General features: G+C 58.3%; 1 protein-coding gene across 1 annotated transcript in view; it reads right to left on the bottom strand.

Annotated features, from left to right (window-relative positions):
- Nucleotides 1-20,155, bottom strand: part of slc38a5b (solute carrier family 38 member 5b) — a 147,013-nt gene that overhangs the window by 24,464 nt on the left and 102,394 nt on the right. The window contains exons 3-10 of the mRNA XM_068024240.1: nucleotides 18,915-18,999; nucleotides 14,946-15,061; nucleotides 10,791-10,864; nucleotides 9,562-9,654; nucleotides 8,893-8,974; nucleotides 4,603-4,685; nucleotides 3,085-3,143; nucleotides 837-983 (exon numbers count right to left, since the gene is read on the bottom strand). Of these exons, the coding sequence (XP_067880341.1) occupies nucleotides 837-983; nucleotides 3,085-3,143; nucleotides 4,603-4,685; nucleotides 8,893-8,974; nucleotides 9,562-9,654; nucleotides 10,791-10,864; nucleotides 14,946-15,061; nucleotides 18,915-18,999 (739 nt within the window). The remainder of the gene's footprint in view (nucleotides 1-836; nucleotides 984-3,084; nucleotides 3,144-4,602; nucleotides 4,686-8,892; nucleotides 8,975-9,561; nucleotides 9,655-10,790; nucleotides 10,865-14,945; nucleotides 15,062-18,914; nucleotides 19,000-20,155) is intronic.

The raw sequence follows: 20,155 nt of genomic DNA, 5'->3' as shown, positions 1-20,155 counted from the left end.
GTGTTCCATGTTTATATGGAGTGTGCGAGGTTGCAGCCCCTATTTGAGTATTTGAAGGGGCTGCTCCTCACATTCTGGCTGCACTTCAGTCCCACGCTCCTGATCTTTGGGCACCCGGTGCGGAGGGGCTTGGGCCGGGAGGAGGATCTCCTCGTCGGTCTGCTCCTGGGCCTGGCCAAGGTGGCAATTCACAGGTCCAGGCTGCGGGCCGTCGGGGGTTCCGTCCTCCCCGATTGCCTGCCCCTCTTCCGCGGTTACGTTCGCGCTCGGGTGTCCCTGGAGAAGGAGCATGCGGTGTCCGCCGGTACGCTTGAGGCCTTCTGCGACCGGTGGGCACCGCAGGGACTGGAGTGCATTGTCGACGCTGAAAATGGCATTTTAATTTGAGTTTTTGTTTATTTCTGTTTTTATTAAAGTTATTTTAAAACTGTAAATATGTACATAAAGGGGGCCTGAGGAATAAAGGCCCCCTCGATGTGAAAAATATAAAAGGGGCCTGGGGTATAAAGGTCACCTTGTAAAAAAAAAACGGGGGTTGGATACAGAGTAAAGCTCCCTCTACACTGTCCCCCATCAAACACTCCCAGGACAGGTACAGTACGGGGGTTAGATACAGAGTAAAGCTCCCTCTACACTGTCCCCATCAAACACTCCCAGGACAGGTACAGCACGGGGTTAGATACAGAGTAAAGCTCCCTCTACACTGTCCCCATCAAACACTCCCAGGACAGGTACAGCACGGGGTTAGATACAGAGTAAAGCTCCCTCGACAATGTCCCCCATCAAACACTCCCAGGACAGGTACAGCACGGGGGGGGGGGGGGTTACACACCTACCTGAGGGTTTATGGTGAACAGTTTCGCAGTACATTGCTCCTGAACTGTGTGATTGCTGCTATCGGAATAAAGCAAGTGCTTGCTGTGTTGGGACTCATTTCCATAGACAGGCAGCGGGCAGGGAATCTGGAACTTCTTATAGATCAGCTGCAGAAAGACAGAGAGAATTGCAATTTCTCCAGCACCTTAAACCACCTCAGCACGTACCAACGTGCCTTACAGCCAATGAAATACTTCCTTTCGCAGTGTCGTCACTGTTGTAATGTCGGAAACGCTACAGCCAATTTGCGCACAGCAAGATTCCACATGCAGCAAGGTGATAATGACCCAGATTATCTGTTTTTATTGATACTGGGTTGAGGGAACAACATTGGCTCCAAGGCACCGTGGAGAGTTCTCCCGCATCCCCACTGTTCCCCCCACACCCCACCCCCGGCCCAGTTTCCAATAGTGGCCATGGGATCTTTTACATCCACCCGAGAGGGCAGACGGGGTCTCGGTTTAACACCCCATCCTGAAAGATGGCATCTCCGACAGTGCGGCGCTCCCTCAGTACTGACCCTCCGACGGTGCGGCGCTCTCTCAGTACTGACCCTCCGACAGTGCGGCACTCCCTCAGTACTGACCCTCCAACGGTGCGGCGCTCTCTCAGTACTGACCCTCCGACGGTGCGGCGCTCACTCAGTGCTGACCCTCCGACGGTGCGGCGCTCTCTCAGTACTGACCCTCCAACGGTGCGGCGCTCTCTCAGTACTGACCCTCCAACGGTGCGGCGCTCTCTCAGTACTGACCCTCCGACGGTGCGGCGCTCACTCAGTGCTGACCCTCCGACGGTGCGGCGCTCCCTCAGTACTGACCCTCCGACAGTGCGGCGCTCTCTCAGTACTGACCCTCCGACAGTGTGGCACTCCCTCAGTACTGACCCTCCGACAGTGCGGCGCTCCCTCAGTACTGACCCTTCAACGGTGCGGCGCTCTCTCAGTACTGACCCTCCGACGGTGCGGCGCTCCCTCAGTACTGACCCTCCGACGGTGCGGCGCTCCCTCAGTACTGACCCTCCGACGGTGCGGCGCTCTCTCAGTACTGACCCTCCGACGGTGCGGCGCTCCCTCAGTACTGACCCTCCGACGGTGCGGCGCTCCCTCAGTACTGACCCTCCGACGGTGCAGCGCTCCCTCAGTACTGACCCTCCGACAATGCGGCGCTCCCTCAGTACTGACCCTCCGACAGTGCGGCGCTCCCTCAGTACTGACCCTCCGACGGTGCGGCGCTCCCTCAGTACTGACCCTCCGACAATGCGGCGCTCCCTCAGTACTGACCCTCCGACAATGCGGCGCTCCCTCAGTACTGACCCTCCGACAGTGCGGCGCTCCCTCAGTACTGACCCTCCGACAGTGCGGCGCACCCTCATTACTGACCCTCCGACGGTGCGGTGCTCCCTCAGTACTGACCCTCTGACAGTGCGGTGCTCCCTCAGTACTGACCCTCCGACAGTGCGGCGCTCCCTCAGTACTGACCCTCCGACAGCGCAGCACTCCCTCAGTACTGACCCTCCGACAGTGCGGCGCTCCCTCAGTACTGACCCTCCGACAGTGCGGCGCTCTCTCAGTACTGACCCTCCGACAGCGCAGCACTCCCTCAGTACTGACCCTCCGACAGTGCGGCGCTCCCTCAGTACTGACCCTCCGACAGTGCGGCGCTCCCTCAGTACTGACCCTCCGACAGTGCGGCGCACCCTCATTACTGACCCTCCGACGGTGCGGCGCACCCTCATTACTGACCCTCTGATAGTGCGGCGCTCCCTCAGTACTGACCCTCCGACAGCGCGGCACTCCCTCAGTACTGACTCTCCGACAGCGCGGCGCTCCCTCAGTACTGACCCTCCGACAGCGCGGCACTCCCTCAGTACTGACCCTCCGACAGCGCGGCGCTCCCTCAGTACTGACCCTCCGACAGCGCGGCGCTCTCTCAGTACTGACCCTCTGACAGCGCAACTGGCACGGACCAGTTGGGCCAAACATGCTGTTCCTACGCTGGGCGTACATTGTAATCGGAGTCACTGAGCTCACGCGTGAAGAACGGAGAGAGGCGCTGGAGGGGTTGTCAGCAGCCCCAAGCACGGGAGAGGGGGAAAATGGGAACGTCAATGAGACCCGTGAGGCCTTGCCGAATGGTGACCACCCATGTGGTCGACGCGCGATTACTCACACCAAGTGGAGCAGTTGGTGACCGCGAGGCGTTGACTCACCGAGATTAGGAAGAAAACCATGCAGCTCAGCGAGAAGCCACTGGTGTAACCCAGGTAACCTGGAGACATGAAAAGCAACAAGGTCAAACATTCCCAGGAACCCACCATCGGTAAAAGATCGACAAGCATCGGAACAATTACCTGCACTGATATAGTGCCTGCAACGGAGGAAAACGCCCCAGTGAGTTTCAGTGTCAGCTGTGGCTCGGCAGGTCGCATTCTCGCCTCTGAGTCAGAGGATGCTGGGTTCAAAACCCACTCTAGAAACTGCAGCACTGACACTCCAATGCAGTACTGAGGGAGCGCTGTCCTGCCGGAGGTGCCGTCTTTCAGATGCGAGGTGAAACTGAGGCCCCACTTGCCTTCTCAGACGGACAAAAAAGATTCGAGGTAGTTCAGGACCTACGGAGGGTCCTTCATTTCGATCGTGGGAGCGTTCTCAATCTGATTTGACGCCCAGCAACTTAAGGACAGTGGTCAAAGGAGGAGAGGGAGAGGCGGAGAGGTTGAGGGAGGGGAATTCCAGAGCTTAGGAACCCCAGGCAGCTGAAGGCACGGCCGCCAATGGTGGAGCGATGGGAATCGGGGGATGGGCAAGAGGCCGGAATTTGGAGGAGCGCGGAGATCTCGGAGGGTTGGAGGAGGTTACAGAGATAGGGAGGGGCGAGGACCATGGAGGGATTTGAAAACGAGGATGAGGATTTTTACAATGGAGGAGTTGCTGGACCGGGAGCTAGTGTCGGTCAGCGAGCACTGAGGCGGGGGCGTGGGGGGTGGGTGACGGGTGAATGGGACTCGGTGCGAATTGGGCCACGGAGGTGGGGGGGGTGGGTGGGGGTGCTGAAGAGTTTCGGATGAGCTGAAGTTTACGGAGGGTGGGAGAATGGGAGGCCGCTGAGGAGGGCCTCGGAATGGTCAGGTCCGGAGGGGGTAAAGGCGCGGGTGAGGGTTTCGGCAGCAGGTGAGGCGAGGTGAGGCAGGCGCGGAGTCAGGTGACATTACGGAAGCTCACACCGGGGTCAAATACAGCACCAAGGCTGCCAGCACTCGAGGTCGGCCTCAGAGGTCACGCAGAGCTCCCTCAGTACTGACCCCTCCGACAGTGCGGCGCTCCCTCAGCACCGGGGGAGTGCCCTCCTGGGTTTTGGTGCTCGAGACTCTGGAGTGGGACTCGTACCCACGACTTTTCTGACCCCGCCGTGGGACAGAGATGCCCGTTGAGCCTCAGCTGAGACCCTTGAGTGTTCGAAGCTACTGAATTCAACCCAGACCAACAGGATTTCCACTCCCCCTTTGTGTGAAGAAGTGCTTCCTCACATCACCCCTGAACGTCCTGGCTCGGATTTTAAGGTTCTGCCCCCTCGTTCTGGACTCGTCCCCACCACCCCCCCGAACCAGAGGGGTTTCTCTCTTATCGACCCGATCGAATCCTTTAATCATCTTAAACCTCTCGATTAGATCACCCCCCCTTAAATCTTCGACACTCGAGGGGGGATACGAGCCTCAGCAGTCACTTACCAAGTTGTCGCATCAGAGCCAGGGGTAAGATGATAAGTATGCTGACAATCACAATTAAATAGTTTCCATTCATGTACCACATGCTGAAACAGAGCACAAGAGGGAAAAAAAAAGTCTTTATTTCAGACGGAAAGGCTTCAAAGGCTCTCCTCCCGCCTTCTAAACTTCCAGGCAGAACTATGACAAGCGAAGAAAGAAACAAGGAAGGTTTGTATTCACCCATCGCTTTTACACACCTCTCAGAAAGTAATCAAAACACTTTGCTCCTCATTTTCCAATCCCTCCAGAGCCTCCTGGCTCCCCCTCCCTATCTCTGTAACCTCCTCCGGCCCCGACAACCCTCCCTATCTCTGTAACCTCCTCCGGCCCCGACAACCCTCCCTATCTCTGTAACCTCCTCCGGCCCCGACAACCCTCCCTATCTCTGTAACCTCCTCCGGCCCCGACAACCCTCCCTATCTCTGTAACCTCCTCCGGCCCCTACGACCCGCCCTATCTCTGTAACCTCCTCCGGCCCCGACAACCCTCCCTATCTCTGTAACCTCCTCCGGCCCCTACGACCCGCCCTATCTCTGTAACCTCCTCCGGCCCCGACAACCCTCCCCACCTCTGTAACCTCCTCCAGCCCCTACAACCCTCCCCATCTCTGTAACCTCCTCGAGCTCCGACAACCCTCCCCATCTCTGTAACCTCCTCCGGCCCCAACAACCCTCCCCATCTCTGTAACCTCCTCCGGCCCCTACGACCCGCCCTATCTCTGTAACCTCCTCCAGCCCCGACAACCCTCCCTATCTCTGTAACCACCTCCAGCCCCGACAACCCTCCCTATCTCTGTAACCACCTCCAGCCCCGACAACCCTCCCTATCTCTGTAATCTCCTCCACACCCGACAACCCTCCCTATCTCTGTAACCTCCTCCAGCCCCGACAACCCTCCTCATCTCTGTAACCTCCTCCGGCCCCAACAACCCTCCCTATCTCTGTAACCTCCTCCAGCCCCGACAACCCTCCCTATCTCTGTAACCTCCTCCAGCCCCGACAACCCTCCCCATCTCTGTAACCTCCTCCGGCCCCAACAACCCTCCCTATCTCTGTAACCTCCTCCGGCCCCTACGACCCGCCCTATCTCTGTAACCTCCTCCAGCCCCGACAACCCTCCCTATCTCTGTAACCACCTCCAGCCCCGACAACCCTCCCTATCTCTGTAATCTCCTCCACACCCGACAACCCTCCCTATCTCTGTAACCTCCTCCGGCCCCTACGACCCGCCCTATCTCTGTAACCTCCTCCAGCCCCGACAACCCTCCCTATCTCTGTAACCACCTCCAGCCCCGACAACCCTCCCTATCTCTGTAATCTCCTCCACACCCGACAACCCTCCCTATCTCTGTAACCTCCTCCAGCCCCGACAACCCTCCCCATCTCTGTAACCTCCTCCGGCCCCAACAACCCTCCCTATCTCTGTAACCTCCTCCAGCCCCGACAACCCTCCCCATCTCTGTAACCTCCTCCGGCCCCAACAACCCTCCCCATCTCTGTAACCTCCTCCGGCCCCTACGACCCGCCCTATCTCTGTAACCTCCTCCAGCCCCGACAACCCTCCCTATCTCTGTAACCACCTCCAGCCCCGACAACCCTCCCTATCTCTGTAATCTCCTCCACACCCGACAACCCTCCCTATCTCTGAAACCTCTCCAGCCCCGACAACCCTCCCCATCTCTGAAACCTCCTCCGGCCCTGACAACCCTCCCCATCTCCCCATCCCCAACGCAAGTTCTAACGTCCCTTTCTCTTCCAAGGCTTCGTAACTGCTCAGAAAGAGTTAAGAGCAAAGCCTCCCATTTCTCCCTCAGCTCCTTGGCCGGGACTCCACAGCGGCAGGTGGAGCTGAACTGCGCTCCGCACGGCAGCTCACCCTTGGCAGGGGATTGTGACTGTAGTTCATGCTTCCAGCTTTGAGCTCCAAACACTCCATATATAGTCAGGAATTCCCATCTTGGCTCCTGGCTCCAGTACTGTTGGCAAATGATATCCTCAGTGGCAGAAGCCAAGCAAGCATTTTAACTCATCCCCCAGGATCCACGTCACACCCCACCCCACAACTCCCACCCTCCCCCTGGAGGCACCCACTCTTCCGCGGCTGTCCTCCAATGCTCTTCGGCCGGGCGGGCCACCCCGCCCCATAGCCAACGGGCAAAAGGCCACCTGTGCCGCCGAGGCGCCCACCTCGCCCCTGCCATGGATTCAGTCAGCGTGGCATCAAACAGCGCCATGCCTGCCCCCATTGCAATGCGTGACCCCACTAACCCGCATCGAGTCTCCTTCACCTGTCCCCCCACCACCCCCCCCCCCACCGTGCTCGCCGACCGATTGACACCCAGTCCACCAGCGGCTCCATATTAAAATTCTATTCTACTCCTGAGAGCCAGGCGGTGAAGGACGGGACTGGAGCCTAATCCTTACACACTTTGTAAGATTTTATTTACAGAGATACACATTACAAGCATGCATCTCCAAACCCCACAACCACAGTTTTCAGCCTGCTCTATATATAAGGAGCACAAGTGAATCCCCAGTTAATACCCACCACCTGAATACACCTATCTGCGCCCCTCCAATTCTGGACTCCTGCGAATCCCCCGATTTCCATCACTCCACCATTGGCGGCCGTGCCTTCAGCTGCCTGGGCTCGGGGGCAAATTTTGTTTCATTACGCGCCTGTGAAGCGTCTTTATTACATGAAAGGCACTATATAAATGCACGCTGTAGGTCGCTGGGGAAGAGTTCTGCATCATTAGTTTCTCACAATTCAACTGAATTTTTGGACCAGCCAAGCACGAAGCAGGAATAGAATGTTCCAGAAATTCACAGCTAAAAATAATGCCTGAATACTAAACTGTCCAATCACATGTATGGAAATACCATCACAGGGTAGACCGGACCATCACGGGGTGGGGGGGGGGGGGGGTCTGGACCATCATTGGGGCAAGTCGAGACCATCATGGGCAGATCTAGCCAACAAAACAATAACTTGCATTTGTATAGCACCTGTAAAATACATAGTAAAATGTCTCAAGGTGATTAGAGGATCAAAGTTAAACAAAAATTTGACCCCGAGCCACATAGAGAGATATTAGGGACAGGCGACCAAAAACTCGGTCAAAGAGGTCGGTTTTTCAGGAGCGTCTTAAAGGAGGGGAGAGAGAGAGAGGCGGAGAGGTTTAGGGAGGGAATTCCAGAGCTTAGGGGCCCCCAGGCAGCTGAAGGCACGGCCACCAATGGTGGAGCGATGGGAATCGGGGGATGGTCAAGAGGCCGGAATTGGAGGAGGGCTGAGATCTCGGAGGGTTGTAGGGGCCGGAGGAGGTTACAGAGATAGGGAGGGTTGTAGGGGCTGGAGGAGGTTACAGAGATAGGGAGGGTTGTAGGGGCTGGAGGAGGTTACAGAGATAGGGAGGGTTGGAGAGGCTGGCGGAGGTTACAGAGATAGGGAGGGTTGTAGGGGCTGGAGGAGGTTACAGGGATAGGGATCGTTGTAGGGGCTGGAGGAAGTTACAGAGATAGGTAGGGTTGGAGAGACTGGAGGAGGTTACAGAGATGGGGAGGGCGTCGGGGCTGGAGGAGGTTACAGAGATAGGGAGGGTTGTCGGGATTGGAGGAGGTTACAGAGATAGGGAGGGTTGTCGGGATTGGAGGAGGTTACAGAGATAGGGAGGGTTGTAGAGGCTGGCGGAGCTTACAGAGATGGGGAGGGTTGTAGGGACTGGAGGAGGTTACAGAGATGGGGAGGGTTGTAGGGGCTGGAGGAGGTTACAGAGATGGGGAGGGTTGTAGGGGCTGGAGGAGGTTACAGAGATGGGGAGGGGGTCGGATACGGAGGTGATTCGAAAACAAGGATGAGAATTTTGAAATCGTGTTTAACCAGGAGCCAGTCTCGGTCAGAACGGGACTCAGACAAGTCTAGACCATGCATTCCTTGGTATGGTTGCATCAAAGTCATTTAGGATTTTGAAATGAGTCGATTGGGTAGATAGACACAAATCTTTCCACTCCTGGTGGTGCAGACTTGCGGAGGGGGGCTACGGTGCGGGGGCTCCCACTAAAAGAAGTGCTGCCCGACTAATCATTTCAAATTTGAGATCTCTAGATTTGTTTTGGGGGGGGGGCACCGAAAGCATCGAGGGATGATAGGGAGCGGGCGGGAAAGTGGGGTGGAGGTCATGGCACAGCCACCGAACGGCGAAGCAGGGCTAGAGGGGCTGAACGGCCTGCTGCCATTGAGATGACTCACCCATTGCTCTCCTTGAGCTGAAGGAAGGCTTGAATGACGAGTGGGAGTTCATACTTCACGATGTAGAGGTAACTTGACATGGCTGAGAATGGAACCGAGAGAGAGAGAGTGAGTGCGAGAGAGAGAGAGAGATTACAATCATTGCAGACCGAAAGCCAGTAAACATTATTGAGTTTGCACTGAATATCCCTTAACACCACTGGGATACCAAAAACCGATCAATCTCACAGATTTAAACTTAACAGTCGATCCAGCGTCGTTTGCGAGCCTCTACCGCCCTTTTTGCGTCGAAAATGCTTCCGAATTTCACTCCTGAAAGGTCTGGCTCTCATTTTTAGACCCTAACCCCTCAGTCCCAGACTCCCCGCAACCAGCCGAAATAGCCAGTCTCTCTCTCTCTGCCCGATCAACGTCCCCTTAATATCTTGAAAACTTGGATCAAATCGCGCCTCTCTAAATTCTGGGGGGTGACGCAGGTCGCGCGTAATCTCTCAGATCTGTCCGTCGAGAGTGGGGGGGGGGGGGGCGGGGGGACAGACCCAAGAGGCAGAACAGCCTCAGCCAGGTCCGATGAAGGCGTGTAGGGGGGTCAGGGGTGGTCGGGGAGACGGGGTGTGGGGGGGGGGGATCTGATACACAGAAATAAAAAAACACGCGAGATTACCTCACCTCCGGTGTTGTGCAGCGAGATGATGACTGCCGCGACGATTTTACCGGGTTGCCCGAACGCTTTCTGCCCCACCTGTTCGTACGCTCGGATACCTGAACAAAGGCAGGGAGGAAATATCACTGAGCCGGAAAGAACGCCAAAAAAAAAAACAGCGCCAAACTGCGATGGAACACAAGGCTTTTACACAGCCGCGGGACGGCTGAAAAGCCGTACCATTAATTATTCAGCGCGCCGTTGGACCGTGGCGAAGACAACAGCCCACCCGCGCACAGCAAGATCCCACATGCAGTGACGAGAACTCCTCCCCGTCTGCCACACCTTCCCCACGACCGCCACCCCCCCCCCCCCCCCCCCACAATTCCAGGACTGCCTGTGGGATTTCTTTTCATGTGCTGAAGAGCTGCCCACATTTGGATATCAGGTGGGAGTAACAGCGTCAGCCCTTGGCTGCGATGCCTCCCATAGCTGATCATCAGCGCCGATGGTTACGTGCTTAAAAAAAGGTGCCCCTTAAACAAGAAAAAAAAACGTGCATTTATATAGCACCTGCACCACAACAAAATGCCCCAAGGTGCTTCCCAGAGGAATGATGAAACAAAAATTTGACCCCCGAGCCACATCGAGAGATATCGGGGACGGGCGATCAAAAGCTCGGTCAGAGAGGTCGGTTTTAAGCAGCGTCTTAAAGGAGGAGAGAGAGAGAGAGAGGCGGAGAGGTTTAGGGAGGGAATTCCAGAGGTTGGGGCCCCCAGGCAGCTGAAGGCACGGCCGCCAATGGTGGAGCGATGGGAATCGGGGGATGGTGAAGAGGCCGGAATTGGAGGAGCGGAGAGATCTCGGAGGGTTGTGGGGGCTGGAGGAGGTTACAGAGATAGGGAGGGTTGTCGGGGCTGGAGGGGGTTACAGAGATGGGGAGGGTTGTGGGGGCTGGAGGAGGTTACAGAGATAGGGAGGGTTGTAGGGGCTGGAGGAGGCTACAGAGATGGGGAGGGGGCGAGGAGGCCACGGAGGGATCTGAAGAGAAGGGTGCGATGGTTTTAAAGTCAGGGAGCCCGTGTAGGTCAGAGGGTGTTTGAAAGGGACTTGACGCGAGTTCGCAAACGGGGCAGCAGAGGATGGGCTGAATTTCCGTGGGGTTGTCGTGGGGCGATGGGGGAGTTGGTCAGCTGGCCATGCCCTCAGGAGAGGAGGAGAGAGGTGCCAGGATAAAGGCGACAGCTACACTCACCAACAAACCCGGCCGATCGGAGGAGCAAGTGGATGGAATAGGCGGAAAGCAAGGCGATGCAGATCAGTAAGATTCTGGAATAGAAAGCAGACACAGCACTTTAGACAAATGACAGCATCCGTACCTTCATTAATGATCGGCACTGGCCCCACATCGTTCAGCCCCTGCATCCTTCCAGGGCGCGGGACGGGGCCCGCAGCTACCAGGGAGACCCTGGCGGGGTCTGGGACGAGGCGGACACACCCGCCCAGATCAGTCACCATCCTTCTCGTGTGCCCCGAGCGATTCAGGAGGCGGTGGGTCTATCTCCCACCCCCCACGGATGCCAGCTTCGCCAACCAGCGCCTGGTGGCCGAGGGGGGGGGCATTCGAAAGACCCCGGCTCCAAGCTGTAGTTGCAAGAGAAGGACAGACAGGCTCCCGTTTCCCCAGCACCCTTCACCGCCCTCAGTCCCGTCCCAAAGTGCCTCAAAGGCAAAGATGCACTTTTACGGAAGTACGCTCACTGTTGCAAGGTAGAAGAAGCAGCAGCTGACTGGCGCACAGTAAGATCCCACAAGCAGCACAGGGCGGTAATGACCCAGATCACCTGATCCGTTGATCTCGCGCGAGGGATAAATATTGACTGTGCCACACTGTCAGAGGGTCAGTACTGAGGGAGCGCAGCAGTGTCGGAGGGTCAGTACTGAGGGAGCGCCGCAGTGTCGGAGGGTCAGTACTGAGGAGCGCCGCACTGTCGCAGGGTCAGTACTGAGGGAGCGCCGCACTGTCGGAGGGTCAGTACTGAGGGAGCGCCACACTGTCGGAGGGTCAGTACTGAGGGAGTGCCGCACTGTCGGAGGGTCAATACTGAGGGAGCGCAGCAGTGTCGGAGGGTCAGTACTGAGTGACGCCGCACTGTCGGAGGGTCAGTACTGAGGGAGCACCGCACTGTCGGAGGGTCAGTACTGAGGGAGCGCAGCAGTGTCGGAGGGTCAGTACTGAGGAGCGCCGCACTGTCGGAGGGTCAGTACTGAGGGAGCGCCGCACTGTCGGAGGGTCAGTACTGAGGGAGCGCCGCGCTGTCGGAGGGTCAGTACTGAGGGAGCGCCGCGCTGTCGGAGGGTCAGTACTGAGGGAGCGCCGCGCTGTCAGAGGGTCAGTACTGAGGGAGCGCCGCACTGTCGGAGGGTCAGTACTGAGGGAGGGTCAGTACTGAGGGAGCGCCGCACTGTCGGAGGGTCAGTACCGAGGGAGCGCCGCACTGTCGGAGGGTCAGTACTGAGAGACGCCGCACTGTCGGAGGGTCAGTACTGAGGGAGTGCCGCACTGTCGGAGGGTCAGTACTGAGGGAGCGCCGCACTGTCGGAGGTTCAGTACTGAGGGAGCACCGCACTGTCGGAGGGTCAGTACTGAGGGAGCGCCGCACTGTCGGAGGGTCAGTACTGAGGGAGGGTCAGTACTGAGGGAGCGCCGCACTGTCGGAGGGTCAGTACCGAGGGAGCGCCGCACTGTCGGAGGGTCAGTACTGAGAGACGCCGCACTGTCGGAGGGTCAGTACTGAGGGAGTGCCGCACTGTCGGAGGGTCAGTACTGAGGGAGCGCCGCACTGTCGGAGGTTCAGTACTGAGGGAGCACCGCACTGTCGGAGGGTCAGTACTGAGGGAGCGCCGCACTGTCGGAGGGTCAGTACTGAGAGAGTGCTGCATTGTCGGAGGGTCAGTACTGAGGGAGTGCCGCACTGTCGGAGGGTCAGTACTGAGGGAGCACCGCACTGTCGGAGGGTCAGTACTGAGGGAGCACCGCACTGTCGGAGGGTCAGTACTGAGGGAGCGCCGCACTGTCGGAGGGTCAGTAATGAGGGAGCGCCGCACTGTCGGAGGGTCAGTACTGAGAGAGTGCTGCATTGTCGGAGGGTCAGTACTGAGGGAGTGCCGCACTGTCGGAGGGTCAGTACTGAGGGAGCGCCGCACTGTCGGAGGGTCAGTACTGAGGGAGCGCCGCACTGTCGGAGGGTCAGTACTGAGGGAGTGCCGCACTGTCGGAGGGTCAGTACTGAGGGAGCGCCGCACTGTCGGAGGGTCAGTACTGAGGGAGCGCCGCACTGTCGGAGGGTCAGTACTGAGGGAGCGCCGCACTGTCGGAGGGTCAGTACTGAGGGAGTGCTGCACTGTCGGAGGGTCAGTACTGAGGGAATGCTGCACTGTGGGAGGGTCAGTACTGAGGGAGCGCCGCACTGTCGGAGGGTCAGTACTGAGGGAGCGCCGCACTGTCGGAGGGTCAGTACTGAGGGAGCGCCGCACTGTCGGAGGGTCAGTACTGAGGGAGAGCCGCACTGTCAGAGGGTCAGTACTGAGGGAGCGCCGCACTGTCGGAGGGTCAGTACTGAGGGAGCGCCGCACTGTCGGAGGGTCAGTACTGAGGGAGCGCCGCACTGTCGGAGGGTCAGTACTGAGGGAGCGCCGCACTGTCGGAGGGTCAGTACTGAGGGAGTGCTGCACTGTCGGAGGGTCAGTACTGAGGGAGTGCTGCACTGTCGGAGGGTCAGTACTGAGGGAGCACCGCACTGTCGGAGGGTCAGTACTGAGGGAGCGCCGCACTGTCGGAGGGTCAGTACTGAGAGAGTGCTGCACTGTCGGAGGGTCAGTACTGAGGGAGCGCCGCACTGTCGGAGGGTCAGTACTGAGGGAGCGCCGCACTGTCGGAGGGTCAGTACTGAGGGAGCGCCGCACTGTCGGAGGGTCAGTACTGAGGGAGTGCCGCACTGTCGGAGGGTCAGTACTGAGGGAGTGCTGCACTGTCGGAGGGTCAGTACTGAGGGAGCGCCGCACTGTCGGAGGGTCAGTACTGAGGGAGTGCTGCACTGTCGGAGGGTCAGTACTGAGGGAATGCTGCACTGTGGGAGGGTCAGTACTGAGGGAGCGCCGCACTGTCGGAGGGTCAGTACTGAGGGAGAACCGCACTGTCGGAGGGTCAGTACTGAGGGAGCACCGCACTGTCGGAGGGTCAGTACTGAGGGAGTGCTGCACTGTGGGAGGGTCAGTACTGAGGGAGCGCCGCACTGTCGGAGGGTCAGTACTGAGGGAGCGCCGCACTGTCGGAGGGTCAGTACTGAGGGAGCGCCGCACTGTCGGAGGGTCAGTGCTGAGGGAGCGCCGCACTGTCGGAGGGTCAGTACTGAGGGAGAACCGCACTGTCGGAGATGCCATCTTTCAGGATGAGACGGTAAACCCGAGGCCCCCGTCTGCCTTCTCAGGTGGACGTAAGAGATCCCACAGCCAGTGCTGGAAAAAGAGCTGGAGGGGGCTGGGCTGGGTGGGGGGCGTGTGGGTGGGGGGAGTGTGGGTGGGGGGAGTGTGGGTGGGGGGCGTGTGGGTGGGGGGCGTGTGGGTGGGGGGCGTGTGGGTGGGGGGCTTGTGGGTGGGGGGCGTGTGGGTGGGGGGGCGTGTGGGTGGGGGGCGTGTGGGTGGGGGAGTTCTCCCCCATGTCCTGGGGCCTATATTTATCTCTCAACCAACATCAATAAACATATGATCCGGGTCATTTATCACCTCGCTGTTTTGTGGGAGCTTGCTGTGCGCAACTACAACAAGTGACTGCACGTCACAAAAGATTGAAGCACTGTGGGACCTTCGGAGGTCGAGAAAGGTGCTACAGCAATGCAGGGCCTTTGTTTGCCTTCCCCTGTCGGCAAGTAGGCAATGGAAACGGCACGTTGACAGCTGGCACTCAAACTCGGTGTCTTTGTACAGAGTTTACAGACTTGGGCCAGGTGCCAAATGCCTGGCCCTGGAGCCAGGAATGATGCAAGGTATTGAGGTTATTGCTAAATGAAGGCAAACAGCATTAAGCAAATACTTCCAAAACACTTCCTCCAACCTTCCCAGCCATTGCCGGCCAGAGACTCCGGTTGGCAAAGAGCGTCAGGACCCGGTGGACCTCGACTACGATGCCACACGCAGTCGAACAGCTCACCGACATTTCTCCCCCCCCACTGGCGATTAAGCGGCAGCATTACCAAGCCACTCTTGCCGATGGCAGCTGGTGTGTGCTCCGCTCTCCCGCCCCGAATGCCCCTGCCGCCTCCACGCCCACCCCCCCCTCCCATCTCCCCGCCCGCTCCTCCCTCCCTCACCAGCCACCTGGCCCACACGGACAGCGAACCAGCGCACTCACACAAAGATGACAATGCCAGTGTTGGACATGGCGTAGGCAAGACCCAGAATCCCACTGCCCATGATGGCGTTACTGAGGTTGAACACAGACATACCAAACGAGGTCTTCCCTTCAAACTGTAACAACAAAGAGGCACCGTTAGAGACCGGGTATGACAGTCAACAGAGCGTCAGAGTGCGTGTCTCCCCTCCACCCAGTTTCCTTACAAACACCAGTGTGTAGATCCAACACAAAGCTCCCTCTACACTGTTTCTATCCAACCAGGACAGGTACAGTACGGGGGTTAGATACAGAGTAAAGCTCCCTCTACACTGTCCCCATCAAACACTCCCAGGACCGGTACAGTACGGGGGTTAGATACAGAGTAAAGCTCCCTCTACACTGTCCCCATCAAACACTCCCAGGACAGGTACAGCACGGGGGTTAGATACAGAGTAAAGCTCCCTCTACACTGTCCCCATCAAACACTCCCCAGGACAGGTACAGCACGGGGGTTAGATACAGAGTAAAGCTCCCTCTACACTGTCCCCATCAAACACTCCCAGGACAGGTACAGCACAGGGGTTAGATACAGAGTAAAACTCCCTCTACACTGTCCCCATCAAACACTCCCAGGACAGGTACAGTACGGGGGTTAGATACAGAGTAAAGCTCCCTCTACACTGTCCCCATCAAACACTCCCCAGGACAGGTACAGCACGGGGGTTAGATACAGAGTAAAGCTCCCTCTACACTGTCCCCATCAAACACTCCCCAGGACAGGTACAGCACGGGGGTTAGATACAGAGTAAAGCTCCCTCTACACTGTCCTCATCAAACACTCCCAGGACAGGTACAGCACGGGGGTTAGATACAGAGTAAAGCTCCCTCTACACTGTCCTCATCAAACACTCCCCAGGACAGGTACAGCACGGGGGTTAGATACACCCCCTTTACATCAGGGACCTGGGGTGGAGGGTGCTGCACAGAGCAATCCCGTGCAATAGTCTTTTAAGTAGGTTCACGGACTCCCAGGCCGCCTGTACTTTCTGCGGCTTGGACGAGTCCGTGTTCCACATATATATGGAGTGTGCGAGGTTGCAGTCCCTCTTTGGCAATTCACAGGTCCAGGTTGCGGGCCGTCGGGGGGAGGGTCCGTCCTCCCCGATTGCCTGCCCCTCTTCCGCGGTTACGTTCACGCCCGGGTGCCCCTGGAGAAGGAGCACGCGGTGTCCGCCGGTACGCTTGAGGCCTTCCGCGACCGGTGGGCACCGCAGGGACTGGAGTGCATCGTCGACGCCGAGAATGGCATTTTAATTTGAGTTTTTTGTTTATTTATCTGTTTTTTAATAAAGTTATTTTAAAAATATGTATATAAAGGGGACCTGGGGTATAAAGGCCCCCTCGACATAAAAGATATAAAAGAAAAAAAAAACGGTGTTAGCTGAAAAAAAAAGGGGTTAGGTACAGAGTGAAGTGCAAGTAAATGGCTGCAAAGTGGAATGGGCCTCCTCCTGTTCCTGTGTAACAGGCTCGAGAGGGGCTGAATGGGCCTCCTCCTGTTCCTGTGTAACAGGCCCGAGAGGGGCTGAATGGGCCTCCTCCTGTTCCTGTGTAACAGGCCCGAGTAGGGGCTGAATGGGCCTCCTCCTGTTGCTGTGTAACAGGCCCGAGAGGGGCTGAATGGGCCTCCTCCTGTTCCTGTGTAACAGGCCCGAGAGGGGCTGAATGGGCCTCCTCCTGTTCCTGTGTAACAGGCCCGAGAGAGAGAGGCTGAATGGGCCTCTTCCTGTTCCTGTGTAACAGGCCCGAGAGGGGCTGTATGGGCCTCTTCCTGTTCCTGTGTAACAGGCTCGAGAGGGACTGAATGGGCCTCCTCCTGTTCCTGTGTAACAGGCCCGAGAGGGGCTGAATGGGCCTCCTCCTGTTCCTGTGTAACAGGCCCGAGAGGGGCTGAACGGTCCTCCTCCTGTTCCTGTGTAACAGGCCCGAGAGGGGCTGAATGGGCCTCCTCCTGTTCCTGTGTAACAGGCCCGAGAGGGGCTGAATGGGCCTCCTCCTGTTCCTGTGTAACAGGCCCGAGAGAGAGAGGCTGAATGGGCCTCTTCCTGTTCCTGTGTAACAGGCCCGAGAGGGGCTGTATGGGCCTCTTCCTGTTCCTGTGTAACAGGCTCGAGAGGGACTGAATGGGCCTCCTCCTGTTCCTGTGTAACAGGCCCGAGAGGGGCTGAATGGGCCTCCTCCTGTTCCTGTGTAACAGGCCCGAGAGGGGCTGAATGGGCCTCCTCCTGTTCCTGTGTAACAGGCCCGAGAGGGGCTGAATGGGCCTCCTCCTGTTCCTGTGTAACAGGCCCGAGAGAGAGAGGCTGAATGGGCCTCTTCCTGTTCCTGTGTAACAGGCCCGAGAGGGGCTGTATGGGCCTCTTCCTGTTCCTGTGTAACAGGCTCGAGAGGGACTGAATGGGCCTCCTCCTGTTCCTGTGTAACAGGCCCGAGAGGGGCTGAATGGGCCTCCTCCTGTTCCTGTGTAACAGGCCCGAGAGGGGCTGAATGGGCTTCCTCCTGTTCCTGTGTAACAGGCCCGAGAGGGGCTGAATGGGCCTCTTCCTGTTCCTGTGTAACAGGCCCGAGAGGGGCTGTATGGGCTTCCTCCTGTTCCTGTGTAACAGGCCCGAGAGGGGCTGAATGGGCCTCCTCCTGTTCCTGTGTAACAGGCCCGAGGAGGGGCTGAATGGGCCTCCTCCTGTTCCTGTGTAACAGGCCCGAGAGGGGCTGAATGGGCCTCCTCCTGTTCCTGTGTAACAGGCCCGTGAGGGGCTGAATGGGCCTCCTCCCGTTCCTGTGTAACAGGCCCGAGAGGGGCTGAATGGGCTTCCTCCTGTTCCTGTGTAACAGGCCCGAGAGGGGCTGAATGGGCCTCTTCCTGTTCCTGTGTAACAGGCCCGAGAGGGGCTGTATGGGCTTCCTCCTGTTCCTGTGTAACAGGCCCGAGAGGGGCTGAATGGGCCTCCTCCTGTTCCTGTGTAACAGGCCCGAGGAGGGGCTGAATGGGCCTCCTCCTGTTCCTGTGTAACAGGCCCGAGAGGGGCTGAATGGGCCTCCTCCTGTTCCTGTGTAACAGGCCCGAGAGGGGCTGAATGGGCCTCCTCCTGTTCCTGTGTAACAGGCCCGAGAGGGGCTGTATGGGCTTCCTCCTGTTCCTGTGTAACAGGCCCGAGAGGGGCTGAATGGGCCTCTTCCTGTTCCTGTGTAACAGGCTCGAGAGGGGCTGAATGGGCCTCCTCCTGTTCCTGTGTAACAGGCCCGAGGAGGGGCTGAATGGGCCTCTTCCTGTTCCTGTGTAACAGGCTCGAGAGGGGCTGAATGGGCCTCCTCCTGTTCCTGTGTAACAGGCCCGAGAGGGACTGAATGGGCCTCCTCCTGTTCCTGTGTAACAGGCCCGAGAGGGGCTGAATGGGCCTCTTCCTGTTCCTGTGTAACAGGCTCGAGAGGGGCTGAATGGGCCTCCTCCTGTTCCTGTGTAACAGGCCCGAGTAGGGGCTGAATGGGCCTCTTCCTGTTCCTGTGTAACAGGCCCGAGGAGGGGCTGAATGGGCCTCCTCCTGTTCCTGTGTAACAGGCCCGAGAGGGGCTGTATGGGCCTCCTCCTGTTCCTGTGTAACAGGCCCGAGGAGGGGCTGAATGGGCCTCTTCCTGTTCCTGTGTAACAGGCCCGAGGAGGGGCTGAATGGTCCTCCTCCTGTTCCTGTGTAACAGGCCCGAAAGAGGGGCTGAATGGTCCTCCTCCTGTTCCTGTGTAACAGGCCCGAGAGGGGCTGAATGGGCCTCCTCCTGTTCCTGTGTAACAGGCCCGAGAGGGGCTGAATGGGCCTCCTCCTGTTCCTGTGTAACAGGCCCGAGGAGGGGCTGAATGGGTTGAATCTGTGGGAGCTCTGGGGCCAGACGGGTGCGCTTGTCCCTGCGGAAAGACTGCAGAAAGGTTTCACTTACGTCCGTGAACTGTATTGGTTTTTTCCCGGACACGTGAGGCAGAAATTCTTCGCACTCGGCCGTCGTGGATTCAGCTCCTTCATAGCTGGGGAAACATTCCAGAAAAAAAAAAACGGCGGCTGAGCGGAGAACGTGAATTGACATTGTTTAGTCCACGAGACGGTCAGCTCTCGTTGGGATCGGAAGCACGGTACCCGGTGCACCACGCTGATTCCCGCTCACCGAGCAGGGACTCAACCTGGGATCTTCCCCACTCTGTGCCACTGCCAGCCATGGCTCCGCGCGTCACCTTCTCACCTTCAGAAGGTTGCGGGTCCGAGCTCTCGCTCCAGACACGAACGCCCCCATAATCCAGGCCCAATGCTACCCAGGTGCCAGTACTGAGGGAGTGCCGCACTGCCACCTCGCCACACTGTCCACTCCCGAACCTTCAACCCTGGACCAATCAGTCACAATCAACAGAGGCTTGACAAGATTGGGGACAAGGGGCAAAACGTGTTTCACGGACTCTGCCACCCCACCACCGATATTAAACAACCCCCCCTCCCACCGCCCCCCGCCAATTCCAACCAAGAGTAACCTCAGGGTAGTCAGCGGTGAGGGGGAAAACCATCGGCACCACACATCACGACAATGACATTAAAACCGCCCACATAATCTCAGCAAGCAAGTGGTCAATTTACGAACAGGTTCCCTCAGTACTGACCCTCCGACAGTGCGGCGCTCCCTCAGTACTGACCCTCCGACAGCGCGGCGCTCCCTCCGTACTGACCCTCTGACAGTGCGGCGCTCCCTCAGTACTGACCCTCCAACAGTGCGGCGCTCCCTCAGTACTGACCCTCCGACAGTGCGGCGCTCCCTCCGTACTGACTCTCCGACAGTGCGGCGCTCCCTCCGTACTGACTCTCCGACAGTGCGGCGCTCCCTCCGTACTGACCCTCCGACAGTGCGGCGGTCCCTCCGTACTGACCCTCCGACAGTGCGGCGGTCCCTCAGTACTGACCCTCCGACAGAGCGGCGCTCCCTCAGTACTGACCCTCCGACAGCGCGGCGCTCCCTCAGCACTGACCCTCCGACAGCGCGGCGCTCCCTCAGCACTGACCCTCCGACAGTGCGGCGCTCCCTCAGTACTGACCCTCCGACAGCGCGGCACTCCCTCAGTACTGACCCTCCGACAGCGCGGCGCTCCCTCTGCACTGACCCTCCGACAGCGCGGCGCTCCCTCAGCACTGACCCTCCGA

Source organism: Heterodontus francisci, chromosome 49 (assembly GCF_036365525.1).
Source record: "Heterodontus francisci isolate sHetFra1 chromosome 49, sHetFra1.hap1, whole genome shotgun sequence".
NCBI classification, from domain to species: domain Eukaryota; kingdom Metazoa; phylum Chordata; class Chondrichthyes; order Heterodontiformes; family Heterodontidae; genus Heterodontus; species Heterodontus francisci.
This window is presented reverse-complemented; position numbering and strand designations above follow the sequence as displayed.